Genomic DNA, 15,733 nt, shown 5'->3' on the forward strand with positions numbered 1-15,733 from the left:
AATCTGAGACCAGGGGCTGGAGCACTTGCTGGGAATGAAGAACACAACTCCCCAGTCTCTGTGCTGGAGAAGCTGAGCAGAGCAGATGGAGGGGGAACTAAGCTTGAAATCCTGCAGCACTAGCATGCCCTGAGACACAGGGACCAAGGGTCCTTCAGGGCACTGAGGGCTCTTTTAGAGTCCCAACTCAGTGATCTGCTATGACAGGAAAAGAGGAGATAAGGAGTTGTCTTTTTCTCCACGTGCGTGTGCTTATAACGGTCTGACAATTTCTTTATACGACTCCTCTTCACAAGGAGCCACATGGAGAGGACAAGAGGCAAGGGGTATACAGTTGCACCAGGAGAGATTTCATCTTGGTATAAGATAGACATTTTTTTACAGTGAGAACAATCAATCAGTGGAACCTCCCCCCCAGGGACTTAGTGAAGTTCCCCTTACTGGAGGCTTTCAAGACATGACTGGACAGGGTGCTAGATAATCATATCTAGGCTCCCTTTCCCACAAAAGTTTGGACCAGATGATCTTTCGAGATCCCTTCCAACCTGGGCTGTTCTATGAGTCTATGAAAACGGCTCACCACAAAGAATCCCAGACAAAGATGGATGACTGCGCAGAATAAGGTACCTACATTTTGAGAAGAACATGAACCCAGCCTTGCCCTCCTCTCAGCTAGTCCCACTGGATTTCTTTGGCAGCACCCTACCCAACTGGACACTGCCAAAAAAACAATAAAATCCCACCCTGCCTAACCGCCCTGTGTACTGGGAGCCTGGGCCCAAATTCCAGGGGAGAGTTTTGCCTGGCAGCAGAAGGGCACTGCCTTCATGGCTGTGGCTCTGTGTGTCTAAGCTATTAAAAAAACTTTCCCACATAGTCCTACTGTTATCTGTGATTCTTTGTGATAAAGTCAGCAGTGTCTAGTCAAGATAGTCAGGTCTCTGATAGGCACCACATTCAATTATCGGTTCATAACTTGCCACATCTCCAGTGCTGAAGGAATCTCCCCAGTCAGACCTGATACTGTCTGCCAGGTGCAACTTGGTGATACAGCACAATGTTATCTTGCAAATTTTATTTATCACCTCATTTGAAGAGCTATTAAGACACCCACTTTCTTTTGTTTGCTTCCTGCTGAAGATTAAGCCCTATGGAGGGAGAAGCCACTGATTGCCAAACTTCTTGTTTATCCAATGTTCTCAAATTCATAATAGTGTAGCTGGGAAATTTAAATTGGTCTGTTATTGAATTATTCAGTCTCTCACCTATTCCCAGTGGGTTCACAATCACAGTTTGGCCTGTAAGGAACAGGTGGAACTGTATCTGTTTGCATGGGTTTTTTTCTCTTAACAATGGTGATTGGAAATATTTTAAATATCTCTCTCCGTATTTCCCTAATATTCTCTCTCTTTTTTTAACCTTTTAAACAAATATTCATGCAAGAGTTGTGCACGTTGCTCTGAAAAAAGTTTCAATGTCATTCTGAGAGAAATTCTGTGGAGCTGTAAACACCCCTCCATGTCCACCTCCAGACTGATCCATTCCCCAGAGGGGTATTGGGGTGCGGGAAGTTGAACTTATTAAGAATTAGTTGGTTACTTGGATAAACAAGACAAATTATGAGGCACTTGAAATATTGGTATCAGAAATTGTCCTGGTTTTGGTTGGGATAGAGTTACTTTTCTTTCTAGTAGCTGGTATAGCGTTATGTCTTGGATTCAGTATGAGAAGAATGCTGATAACACACTGATGTTTTCAGTTGTTGCCAAGTAATGTTTAGACTAAGTCAAGAATTTTTCAGCTTCTCATCCGCACCCAGCAAGAAGGCTGGAGGGGCACAACAAGTTGGGAGGGGACACAGCTGGGACAGCTGACCCAAAGTGGCCAACGGGGTATTATTCCATACCATGTGCCATCATGCCCAGTATATAAACTGGGGGGAGCTGGCCTGGGGGGATCGCTGCTCGGGAACTAACTGGGCACTCATCAGCGAGTGGTGAACAATTGCATTGTGCATCACTTGTTTTATATATTCCAACGCTTTTATTATTATTGTAATTTATTATTGTTATTACTATCATTATTTTTTTCTTCCTTTCTGTTCTATTAAACTATTCTTATTTCAACCTACAAGTTTTACCTTTTTTCTTCCAATTCTCTCCCCCATCCCACTGGGTGCGGGGGGAGTGAGTGGGCAGCTGCGTGGTGCTTAGTTGCTGGCTGGGGTTAAACCATGACCGAAATGCAAGATCAATTCAAGATCTTCATCCCCAGCCACTATGAATGGCAGCAATGAAAACTATACCTCATGTGTATGCTGGTAGACTGTGAGCTTTCACAGCACTCCATAAAGCAGTTTCCAATACTTTCCAACAAAGAGTATCACACCTTTTTCATATATTCCTCTTCCCATCAGAATTTGATACAAGGGTCATTTAAAACAGCTTCCTATATATTTTCTGCAAAAACCTGTGAAAAGTGGAGGATGAAGCCCCATTTTCCCTTTGTATTGGCTCATATATCCAAGTGCCAATATGGACACTGCTAGTGAGACCCGGCCTGACTTGCAGCAAAATTGGCTATAACATTTACATAGTGTCCACCTTCTGTCAAAGGCCACAGGGGGCCATTAACAGAACCAACATGTGCACGCATCAGATTGCACTATTTTATCAATAAAGTAGACACACACAAAGCTACTGGGAAGGGATCCAAGATTTTCAACTCACAAGATGCAATTAACCTCCCAGGGCCTGGTAATTGTACAATGCCACACGGCTGCTCAGGGGGGAGTAGTACACCCATCCATGCTTGCTTAAAGCTCTGCAAAAATTCCTCCTGTCTATGTTTTATATGTTGTGAGAAGACATTAGGGTCTACGAACTTGCTACATGTTCATGCCCACACAAACAGATTTCTTGGCTCAGCCATACTGCATTTAGCTGATAATACAAGAGAGTTAGCAAGGCAGAGGAGAGCCATAATTGGCTATGAATATTAAGAACAGGAATGATACGCCGTGTCAACTCATACTGAGGAAATATCCTCAATAACTCTTTCAAGAGAAAACAAATGGTGGTGGCTGTGATTTGTCCTGAAATGAACAAAGTAGCCAGCAGCCACACAGCAAAACATCTTTCAGAAAGCCTGATGAGCTCCTTCCCTCTCACTGAATCTTCTTCCTTGCTCCTAGGAATAGCCCCAAGCAAGAAAAAGAGGGACAATACCTATGTGAGAGTGGTAATAAGAGATTTAGGGACTGAACTGATGCCGTATTCAATTATTTCAGTTGATGGAAGAGAATGTTGTCAGAAAGCCTTTGGCTTTCTCAGCTATAAAGTCATATTTCAAGGAGAAGTTCTGTGGAGAAGAGAAGGGCTCCTTCTTTGAGAAGGGGAAGGTCATTTTTGGACATAAGATTGCTGTGAGGCCTGGGCTTTAAACTAGAATCATGTGAGACTGGTAGCAAAAGTCCACAGGTAGGTATAAAAACAGATCCATGCAAGGGATAAACTAGTGGGGTGGGGTTATTCAGCAGCAAGGCTATAGGAGGCGCAGTGAGAACAGTAAGTGTATCTGCAGAGCATCCTGCAATGCCTGAACATCAAGGCTGCGAGTAAGACAGAGCCAGCAGGAGAAGCTGGAAGCATAAACTTATGATGAAAATTACACATAATAGTGGCATAACAGTGCCTGGCTGAGAAAATTCACAACTAGAATATTACCGCAGGAAGGCATCACTTGCTCAGGAAAGAGAGGACAAGCCTTGCGTATCACGGATACATACACTCGGTCTGAGGTCTCATAGCATTCTCCTAAGCAAGCTAAAAGACTGGAGGAAGTTACTATTAGCTGGGTAAAAAACTAACTAGGATACCATATTCTGAAAACAGTTATCGCTTGGCCACTGTCAAACTGCAGGGTATATGTAAAGACTGTGGTTCCTCATGGGTGTCACAGAGCTCTACTTTGTTCCATTTATTCACTACTGTCTTAGAAATAGCGAATACATCTTCTAAGTTTGGAACAGTGAATACACCTTCTAAAACACCAGCTTGTAAGGGACAATAATTCTGTTAGAGGACAAATTTTAAATTGTTGGTGTTTTTTAGTTGGTTGGTTTTTTAATCAACTGGATAAATAGACTAATACTGTTGTCAAATATGTAGAAGCTGGCTAAAAAGAAGGACGAATGCTTAGGATAAAACAATGATTAAAAAAGAGGCTTGAATCACAGCCATGGAACTGTAGGTCAGAAGACCTCAGAGGAAAAATTTCTAACTGGAAGATCCAAAATATTGACTATTTTTATTTCACACAAAGACTTTAATACTGTTTTCTATTGTTATACACAAAACAATTTTAAAATCTTTTCATCTAGGCAGTGACCAAATCAATTATTTGTAGAGCACTAGCTGTTGATATTTCATTTTACTGTGTGTAACAACATACTCGGCAAAATGTTTTTTCAGAGTCATCATTCTCAATAATTTCCAAGTTGACCACAGCTTGTTTACAACACCATATTATTACTTTTAATTGAAAGAAAATTACTAAAATAAATATTAATCTGAAAGCTATTTTTTAATCTAAGAATTGAAATTAAATTTGCAAACTTGTTTACACATTCACAGTTATGAGAGGGTGGATTAGATCTTCCCTTAATAGTTCCTACTGCTGGGAGTCAAATTGTATGTATTTGATTTGTTTTCAGAGTTATTTGTATTTTTAAATTGGCCTCTAAAGTAGTCATTACAAATAGACTTTAAAGGTCAAACACGCTTTAAAGCTTAAAGAGGTGGAAGATAATGGTGTCCCACCATAGGAGTGGCTGCACCACTGAACATACAGCAAGCCACTGACTTTCATCAGCACCTTCCTTGTCACAGTACCTGTGGATGAACATTATCTGCAGGTTACAGACTAATGATAAGCTTTCTATTTTATTTCCCTTTCATGCCTTTAAATCAAAAGTGTTTCAGAGCAGTTGTATCCCAAAAACCTGGATACACGAAGTGAGGAAGCAAGCACTATTTGATCCAGCACCACCTATTTTGTGCCAGGCTACTTCATGCTGCCTCACAGGAAAGTGGGCACAAAACCAAAGGACAGAGGAGTACCAGAAGGACCAGGCTGCAGTTGGAGAATTAGTCCCTGACAACAGCTTGGCATCCCTTTGGATAGCCTTCTCACAACTGCAGAGCACTACTGCAGACTCTCTAGCTGCTTATTTTGGGGGCTCTTGATATCTGTCTTCTGGTCAGCAGCAGAGAGATCAAATGATCATTGCCATAGGCATGATCCCGTGATCACAGCTAGGAGAGAGGGCATGGCATAGCAGTGCGGGAAGGTGTGAGATCCAGATCTGGCTTCTAGAGAAAAAGGGAGGAGAACAACCACAACAGTCTTATGAAGATGCACAAGACCTGATGAAGCTGCTTAAGGATTTATGATTTTTAGCCTAAAAGATACTTTCTTCTTGTCATTGGCCTAACCCTCATCTTATAGGAGGTCATGGCTGACCTCTGGTTTGCACTCAGCTGCGGCAGTACTCCTGTTTCCAGACAGGCAGGAATGTATTACACTGGCCTCTAAGAAGATTTCATCTGGGGACTTCACATAGCACTGCTGTCACAATCTATAGCACCGCCTTTGCGCCCTAACAGCACTGCCTGTTATCTCAGTATCAACTGTAACTGCAGTGAAGCTGCATGATCCTGAGCCAGAATGACAATTCTTCTACAGCTCTTACTAAGCCAAGATGTGACTGAGCAAAATCTATACCTGGGTTATGTTAAGCAAACGCTTCAACTGGGAAAAGTGCTGCCTCCATGGTTCCACTCAAAGATCAACTTGCAACCAGCACTTGAGACCATCCTTCTGAAGACTGAAGAAAACCATCATGAGTGGCCTTGAATGCAAAGGCAGGCATAAAGCCAAAGCCTGAACTTTGCATTGCTCCATTTGCATTTGACCAACAAGCTGCAGAGCACGTCATCTCTTACGCTGTGGACAAATTTGTTCAGTTCCTGGGAAAAAATGCAAGCAGCCTCAGGGTGTTTCTAACCCACAGTTCATTCTCCTTGGCTCTCTTCTGAGCAGAAGAGAACAGCTGAGGAAGGCATTCAGATGCATTAGTTTGAAGGAGCAAAAGCAAAAATGCTCCTGAGCCACTATTGCTGTATTGGCTAAGGGGAGCATAATTACAACTCACAGTTAACTGCGTGTGCATACTTTGTATTTTGATTTCTCCCTCCAGTGGCTAACATGTCATAAAAAGACTACAAAGCACTGGAAACAGAAGTACAGTGTTTCAACCCAAGAGAAGATGCTCCGCACTCTCTACAGCTGGATCTCTCTGCAAACACATACTCAGCATATCATATCTGGCTTCTCACATCCATGAGCACCTCATCAGATGTCTGTTTCTTTCAGGACTGTCTTTATACCATTTAAAATCTTTACCTCCAGTTTAAAAGTGGCATCAAACCATTCCGTGACATCAAATAAATAGATTGGTCTTTCTAGCCTACTTCAAAATCCGTGTTACACTGAACATCTGAGAGCACAAAACTATTTGACATTTGACTAACTCCTTCATACAGTACGGACTTGATACTATGAAAGGAGTGTATTTACAATAGCTTTGTGCTTGCAAATGTCACTCAAGCGTCATCAGTACCATAGCAGCAAACCCCCGGGGGCCTGCCATAGCATTCTGTTAATAAGTGGATGGAAAGGTTGCATCAGGAAGTATATCAGTAGTAGATTATTTGATTATACTGTCAGTAACTACTTGCACTAGCCTTTGAAAGGAAATTCTGTCAAATACAAGAGGCACAATATTTTGGGTGTATTGTCCTTAGAGCTGAGATGTGAGACTCACTAGTTTAGAAAACTTCAAAAATAACTGTAGGAATTGAAAACCCCACCCAGAACACATACACTTGACAGGTTAATGCGAAAAACTTAAAGTGGCTATTCAGCATGTTTTTACTTTCCAGAGTTTATGGATGACAGAAATGGAAGAACGGAAAGATAAAAGCTTGGCAAGTTTTAACCTTTCCAAAATTTGTAACTTGATCACCTGGTCTGTGTCTCAGGTTTGGGCTGTAGTGGGGAATGCTGTTCCAGAACTGAAGCACACACTCCAGAGCCACAACACTTTACAAGTCACATTGCACCTGCATTGCTCAGCATCTTTCAAGAGAGATGAGTGCTATTAAGAACAGGCTTGGTAAGGACAAAGTAACAGACTTAAGAGTTGTCTCACTATCAGAAGGCACTGCAAAGTGACTTAAAAAGTGGCACAGAGGAGTTTGTCATCTGTTGCTGCTCAATGATTTCCAGATAGCTGAGTTCAGTTTGCAAGCAGAAAGAGCATCCCCTCACATGCAACAGCCAGCTGTAACCAACTCAGCCTGAGTGCTTGATCCTCAAAGACAGCTCAGCAATCACCAAGGCCTACAAATCAATAGATTTTTAGAACAGCTCCATATGTCATGTCAAATCTCAGATTCTTTTCATCTGTCATGCCATCACCACTACTAAAGTTTCCATACCCATCATGATCACTGTATAACTCCACTCCCTTTAGCAAGCTTGCTGTGGAGTCACTGAGGGGGTTTTGAGCACATTTAAAACTGCAAGGTGAGAGCAGCAAAGCACACCGTAATTTCTTCCACATCTCTGGAACTGTTGTAACTCTGGTTTAGAACTCTGGTTCTAAACACTATCCTCTTCAACACCTGGCTCATGAATCATTGAAATATGAAATCAATTGCTCACCTTTTGATCCAGACTGTAGGCCAAGATCCACTCTTCCTGCTTGGGGTGGAAGAGCAAGCTCTGGATATAGAAGTTCAGACGGTACTTCTGGTAGGTAGCCCCTTCATCAGAGCTGATGAGGATGCTACTCTCAATTTCTGGATCACTAAGAAGCATGATCTAAATAGAAAAATGAAGGGAAAAGAGTGTTAATGGAAAAGTGAAACTGAACTTCATTTAAAAGTGAGGTCATACAGCACTGATTCCTATTAGAGGTATTTAGAACATTGCTCAAGAGTGTAAACAGCCCTAGGATTTCCCAAATAGGGGGTTTTTTGTGTGTTTCACTTCCATTTTATTTGGTGATTCATTCATAGATTCAGTCAGTGATTCCTTTTTTTCATTTTATTTTTATCCAGATAAATTCAGAAAGCCCAGCAAGAATGAAAAATGCTATATTGATATCAAAGCTGATTTTTGTTGGGTATAGCAACTTCAGACAGTCACACCAGGCTTTCCTCATGCCTTTCCAGTCTACCACCTCTCTTCCCAAATGTGGAATACTTCAAAAGTACACAACAGGGCACTCCTGAGATTTAAGGCTCATTATCTGATAGCTTGCAGAGGTACAAATGAGAGCATCACCTCAGTGGAAACAGAGAATGCCTACCTGGATCAGCTGCTGGCATCTGAAAGTAGTCCATGTGCGTGTGCACAAACACTGATACACGATCTCATATATCATGCTTCCAATTTATACAGTAGGAGATTTTCATTCACTCAGTGAACACATAATTTTCCCCAAGCACGGGAAAGTGTATGACCTCAATTTGTACAGGGAGGAAAACACTTCTGAGCCTCTAATTTTAATTAGAAAATTATTACCAATATTTTAAAATGGGTTGATTCCACATTATCAGATGGCATGCTCTACATAAATGTTATCAAGAAAAATGTTGTGGAAACATTAACACCATCTTATTAACATCTGGAGAAAATGACATCACATTAAAGCAAATGCCAGCACCATAAAATAAAGGCAAACAGTGGGAAATAAATTAGAGCTGTGCTAAACACAGCAGGTTATTGATACACTAGCTGAAACAAATATAGAAACTGCCTTTCAGCAGGAAAACAGATCCAGGAACTGCCTTTTTTAGCTAGATGCAGAACGATCAGCTAGCTGAGATCCACTGCAGTTTTGTTACACTCGCTTGTCCCTGTTAACTTTTCTTATCAAACTTCACAGAGCTCCAACTTCAAGACTACGATAGGGAAAGACATTAATTTTGACAGCAAAAATCAGTTACAAGGAATGGTAAGACCCTTGGTATGTTAGACCTCGATCAAGCAAAAGATTTCAGCTCTTGTTTAATCTTAAGCACCTCATTAACTCCATGAAGTCACCAAGGGAAAGTGAATATAATGTAAATGGTTTCTGAACCTTTCCATTAAGAAATGAAAAGGGCCTTTAAAACTAGAACTGAACATTGTCCCAGGGTGAAGCCACCTGTAGGAATCCAGCTTGAGCTCAGAGCTCCTTCAACATCCCTCACATATACTGCTTACCAGCCTCATAAAGCAACCTCCACCTGTTCCCACAGAAAGCCCCACCACAAGTCCTGAAAAAGTGCATTTGCACTGTGCTCCGGTGCACAGCATGGGAAACGAGAAACCTCCCCACAGGCAACTGACTCCCTGGGAATTAGTCCTGAGAATAGCTCCCGATGGCCTCTACCTAGAAGGAAGCTTTGGTACATTTCTCCTTTCTAATCAGGTCAAAATACACATTTCATTTTGCTCCAAACAAGAAAGGTTTCCCCACTATTTCAAGATATTTTTTTCTGTCACTGGTGACCTAGACTTCAAAGACATTTTGTCCACCCAGTATACACCCCTGTTCATCTAAAGCATATTGCCTGCACCAGACAGAGAACTGTAACATAGTTCAGTAAAAATCGCTTGCTTCTGTGGAATGGAAGAAGGATATAAGACTGCCAATATAACAAGATATTCCAGAGAGATCTTGCATTTAAAAGGAAGCATACTTCAGGAATAAAAAGATTTTCCACCTGATGTCACAGAAGATTACAAAGTTAATAACGCTAGCAGTTGCATACATCTGATGTGGTACACATGCAAAACATCCACTCTGCCCTTTCACACACAGTCTGCAACACTTCAGTGAACAGTTCAAGAAATGGGTCAGATGAGACAGAAAAGGAGATGTTTCCACCAGATGGTTCACAAAGCCAGGCAATTTGTTCCTCTGGAAGCGTAACAGTGGTTGCAAGATCAAATAATAAAACCATCAAGCTAGGAAAATTAAGAGCCAGAGGGAAAGCTGGAAGAGTCTAACAACAGTCATACCTTCTTGTAAGTGCCATCACATTAGCCGCCCACCGCCCTTCACCCAGTTCTGATATCAACTTCCCATTTCTTCGAATGGAGAAAAGAACACATCCAGCATCTCTGTTGTCATCCATCCTCCCAGGCAAGGCTGATTCCACACAAAGCAGGATGGAAGAAACAGGATGCTCAGTCAGAGTGAAAACCAAAAAGCCACCACCTAGTCACGCAGCCAGGACTGGTCCACAGCTTTGTTACGTGGCAAGCAGGAAAAGAAGAGTGGGAGACTGTGGGCTTTATTTTTTTGGTTTTGTTTGTCTTTTTTCTGCTGGAAGCTATGGGGGAAGGGGACAACTTTTGGCAGGGGAAATAGTAGGACATCTGTCAAAGGCCTGAAACCGCCACTTCTCATTATGGGGCCAGGGTGAAGGATTCACCCCAGTAGTGATTTAGATTAATCGCTTTTCATTAAGAGCCAATAAACAAACTCCAGTCACAATGAGCATTTCTGCCAGCACCTTGTGTTGCCATTTATAATTGCCATAAGGAATAGCAAAGGAGCACCAGAGAGTTGTCAAATGTAATTTATAGGTTTTTAAGATCTAATCATTTTCTATAATATTAAATTAAGTGGCAGCCTTTATTAAAAAGGAAATTACATTTCACCTTGCTACATTCTAGAATATATATATACACACACATCTATAGAAAAAATATTATTTTCAGTTGCTGTCTTCTCTAGTTTAAGTGAAGACGGGAAGGGGAGAGAGGATTGATTAATTCTAAGGGTAAGTCCTTGAAAATATACTTCAGATGAGGTGGTTTATACTACACATCTTTTCCTCTAGAGGCTATAGCCTGCCCTCCAAAATTCAGTGGACAATGAATGGCAAGCACCTGACAAAACAAATCAGGCTAAAAATCAGACTGAACTTCAGGTAGCTCCTTAGGAGATGAACGGAGAGGAAGAGAGCTGTCTGGTACGTGGTGCATCTCCTTTAAAGCAGGAGCTTTGGGGGCAATGATGACACATACAGAGCTGCTCTGAATGAACTCCAGTTCAGCAGAACACCAGACACCAGCTGTGGAAGCACATAGAAGGGAGATATTCAGAGAGGCCACCTTGCAAGCACAACATAAACTATGATGTATGGACTGAGATCTTCGGCACGTGACCAGGAAACACGTCCAGCTTTGAATACTTCAAAGGGATTTATCCCAGGAAATAAGAAGCACAGGCTGCAAGCAGAAAGAACAAGGAGGGGAGGCGTCATGCCTATACCTGCCATGAAAAAAACAAGGAGGGGAGGTGTCATACCTATATGCCATGATGTATTTGGTACACAACCCATAGAAGTAGCTAAGAGTCACTCACATTTGTTGGCGAGCATGTAGGACCCCTTAAAGGAGCTCTGAACAAATGCAGAAGTGAGAAGGAGGGAAAGTGACACCATATCACAGCACAAATCCACTAAATCGGCATGCCCTCTGATGGGGCTAATATAATAAAAACTAAGGCAGGATTTGTAACTAAGAATCTGAGTTCCTGCTACCCTGATTAAAATTACACATGTGTCACTGGATTAATGCAAACACCCTCCTCAGTATTGGTTTCACATAGGCTACATGCAGGTGGATGAGTCAAGATGGTGACACACTCCTCTTCCTCTGCTCCCAGTTAGCCAGGCACAAAGCTGACTGTGATCTGGAATATTGAACCACACCAGTAATGAGCTAGCACACTTTTCACAGGCACAACACTACATGCCCAGACTCTGCTGGCTTGGAGCTACAGGTAGCCTGAGCTCCTATCTGCCTGAATCTGTCCCCTCCAGTTATGCCAAAGACTCGCCTACAGCTTGGCACTCAGTTCTTCTCTCAGTATCCTTCACGGCTCTGCCCTCACATTAGCAGGCCTGCTTGGCACATCACCACTGTCCTTCCTCTTCTGCACCCAAGGCACAAGAACAACCCCACACTCCCCTGCCCCCATCATATTACCTGTATCCATAGCATCAGATTCAAAAGCTTTATCACCGCTCTTGCTCCCTGGTTCTGTGTTATCCCAACACAACAGAGATCTGTTTTGTACACAGCTGAATCTTTTAATAAACTACCTCTGGACAAAAAATGAAACAACATGCCACATAAAAGGCATTTTTATTAATATTAGTTTTCATTGAATCCTTTTCTTTTTCTCAGCCAGCATAAATTTTCACTGTAAATTACCAAAGCGCATCTCTTTAAATCAGCATGGAGAAGTTTTATAGGTACAATATCTGTAGCAGTAGTACCACTGAGCTGCATTAGCAGGAAGCATCCCAGTAAATGAATAAAGAAGACAGGTTCAAAATAAATGTCTTTTGTTCCCAGAAATAAGTAGATAGCATTAAAGCATTGTGTACTGCCTTCTGATTTTCCTCTTCATTTTAACATGCTTTTCATAAGCAGTCTTTTTCAGAGGTCCCAGTCACATTCTCATTTGCCTATATAAAGTGCTATTCTAAAAAGAAATAACCAAAACAGTTTAAAAAAAAAAAAATCCACCTACAAACAACCCAAGTCTCCATATCTACAAAAGAAACCCAGCTCCTTAGCAAAGTACTAGAAATTTGCTCTGTAGCACTGAATTGTCCTTTTCTGCAATTGAAAAGGTAGTTCTGCCACAAACACTGCTGCAAAAACAGAAACTTAAGGTTTCATGTTTACAGCTCCATAGTGATTTCCATATTGAATCTGCTCAGCTTACACATGAAAAGGCTTTGGGGTTTTTTTGTCCTCCTCCCACTAGACCCTCAACTCAGAAGCACTTTAAGTCCCTCCTAAAAAGACCTTAGGTCCTTCCTAAAGCCAGGATACATCTACATCAGCAACAGGAAAAAACAACATAAATCTGATTTTAAAAAGAAAGAAGCTTTTTTTTTTTTTTTGCTTTCCCATTTTGATTTAAAACATTTAAAGGATTGTATTGTCCCACAAGGCCTCTGGAGCTAAGCCTACTTCCCAATGAAGTTCTGTATTAGCTTTGAGTCTAAAAAGCCAAAAAGTTTCAAAAATTTATGCTGAAATGTCAATGCAAATGGAGGATTTTTGCTTTGTTTGGGCTTATGATGTCCTTTCCTCCTTTTGAAACTGAAAAACCAAAATCAAATAACATGTAAAGGCTTAAAGATACACAAATAATTTTCTTCCTTGAAAACATCAGTTCATCACAAGTATGTTCAATATGAATAGTTTGGAAATCATTTATTGGAAAAGTAATTTTTTACTGCTGAAGCATTTTAGATTAAATGTTTGACCATCTGAAATTTCTCACTCGCAAATATTTGGTTATTCATTCCCTTCCCATTCTTCCTCTCTCCTACATCATTACTGCAATCTACTTGCCCAGCAGGGTAAAGGATGCACTTGGACATATAGAATCATAGAATCATTTAGGTTGGAAAAGACCTTCAAGATCATCGAGTCCAACCATCAGCCATGCCCACTAAACCATGTCCTGAAGTACCCCGTCCACTCGCTTTTTGAATACCTCCAGGGATGGTGACTCAACCACTTCCCTGGGCAGCCCATTCCAATGTCTGACAACCCTCTCAGTAAAAAAAATTTTCCTAATATCTAACCTAAATCTCCCTTGCCTCAACTTGAGGCCATTTCCTCTCGTCCTATCTCCAGCCACCTGACAGAAGAGACCAGCACCCACCTCACTACAACCTTTTTTTCAGGTAGTTGTAGAGAGCGATAAGGTCTCCCCTCAGCCTCCTTTTCTCTAGACTAAACAGCCCCAGCTCCCTCAGCCACTCCTCATAAGACTTGTGCTCCAGGCCCCTCACCAACTTGGTTGCCCTCCTCTGAACACGCTCCAGCACCTCAATGTCTTTCTTGTAGTGAGGGGCCCATATATACACAACCTTATCCTCTTAGAACACAGCTACACAGTATAGCCGAAGCCCTTCTATGCCAATCCCCATGGAGGAGAGATCTAACTCATTGCAAAGAAAATCTCACCCTTTTTTCATCTTTCCTCGCCGCATGTCAGTTCAATTAAAAAAAACTTCAGTTTAATCAAATCAGCCCAAACCCCTCTGAGAGAAAAATGTACTGGTGTCACAAGTAACTGTCTACTTACCAGCAAAAGTAACACCCATATGAATCAGCGTTAAGCTAAAAATATCTTTGCATGATTTGTACTAGTTTAGAAAGCACACCTTAACTTTATACAGACTTTTACAGAAGAGGTTCAGAAATGGCTAGATACCTGCTCACTGCCCTGTAGATATACTAACTCCTGCAATAATCAGCAGAAAAGGAAGCCAACCTCTACTTTCCAGTCACCAAGACCAGAATATTAGTCAGACAGAAAAAAAAGGGAGATGGCAGTGATAAAAATCTGCTCTAGAGAAAAATCCTATTTATTTATACACAAGTAAAGCAATCCACCCCATTACTTAGCGATCAGCAGCTGTGACAAGAGGGATATCTGCTCTCTGGGAAGCCAAACAAGACAGCCATGAAGAGGGTAAGAGCTTCCACACATTTACTAACTTTGTGTCCCAAAAGGAAAACACTCATTGCAATCCTTTATGTTATAGAGTAGCCCAGATTGACTCCTTCTTGCTTCACATGGCTCAAAAACTTCCTTAATGTTAAGGATAACCCGTAGGCATCAGTCAAGCAGTAAAGGTGCACTGAGCTTTCATGAGAGATAAATTGTCTGGACCTACCCCATTTCAACTTCTTGTAACTTCACTTCTTATTGCCCAAAATTTAACATTAATAACAGATTTAATTAATGAATATAGCACCAGATCACCATCTCTCAGAACCATAATGCTGTAATCTTAAAGGATGAAGTGCACTGCACTCACTTTATAAGGGTTTATGAAGCATGTGTTATAAAAGTACCTCAACCATAAGGCTTTTATACCTTGGCACTCACTTCAATACAATCCCATAAAATCCAAGCAATCTTTAAGTGTTAAAGGTGACTTTCACTCCTGTATTTATTATTGGATAATGAAAAATGAGTCAGACACCCATAGAAACTGAGCAATGAAACAGCTTCCCGAGACTTTTGCATTGGGTCTGCATTATATGAACCGTGACCAAAGAACCAAATAGCTCTCTCAAGACCTTTCAGGCACTTCATGCTAACCTCTCTTCAGAACTTCCTTTCCATCAGGACTTCTCTGTAATTACAAACTAACCTCTACTCTGCAGAATCCCATTGCTTATCACTGAACTTTCCAGATGTCAACAGCTGTTTCTGTAAGTATCCAACTCCTGTGAAGGATCTCCTCCATAGACTCCTCCAGCTGTGCTGAAGACTGCAGCTCTCTACTCCAGTAAGTTGGTTTGAGAAGACAGCATAGATCTCTGACACGAACACCTCATCTGTGGGTTCCCCATCTTTCCAGCATGGAGAGAGAATGATCAGAGCACATCATGCTGTTCAGGTTACATGCAAGTCCTATGTCTTTGTAGTACGTTTTGTCTTTTGTAGAGGGTACATGAAAGAAGAGGACCATTACAAGGTAGACAGTAAGAAGCTGTAAAATGAAAACTTTTTTTTTTTTTTTAACCTAAACCAGCAGGGTCTTCTGGTGATACTGCAACA

General features: G+C 41.4%; 1 protein-coding gene across 1 annotated transcript in view; it reads right to left on the reverse strand.

The window, feature by feature from the left end:
* SORCS3 (sortilin-related VPS10 domain containing receptor 3) overlaps window positions 1–15,733 on the reverse strand; it is a 311,734-nt gene that overhangs the window by 133,619 nt on the left and 162,382 nt on the right. The window contains exon 5 of the mRNA XM_010564990.1: window positions 7,789–7,947. Coding sequence (XP_010563292.1) covers window positions 7,789–7,947 — 159 coding nt within the window. The remainder of the gene's footprint in view (window positions 1–7,788; window positions 7,948–15,733) is intronic.

This window comes from Haliaeetus leucocephalus, unplaced genomic scaffold (assembly GCF_000737465.1).
Source record: "Haliaeetus leucocephalus isolate CR32 unplaced genomic scaffold, Haliaeetus_leucocephalus-4.0 Scaffold184, whole genome shotgun sequence".
Lineage (NCBI taxonomy): Eukaryota > Metazoa > Chordata > Aves > Accipitriformes > Accipitridae > Haliaeetus > Haliaeetus leucocephalus.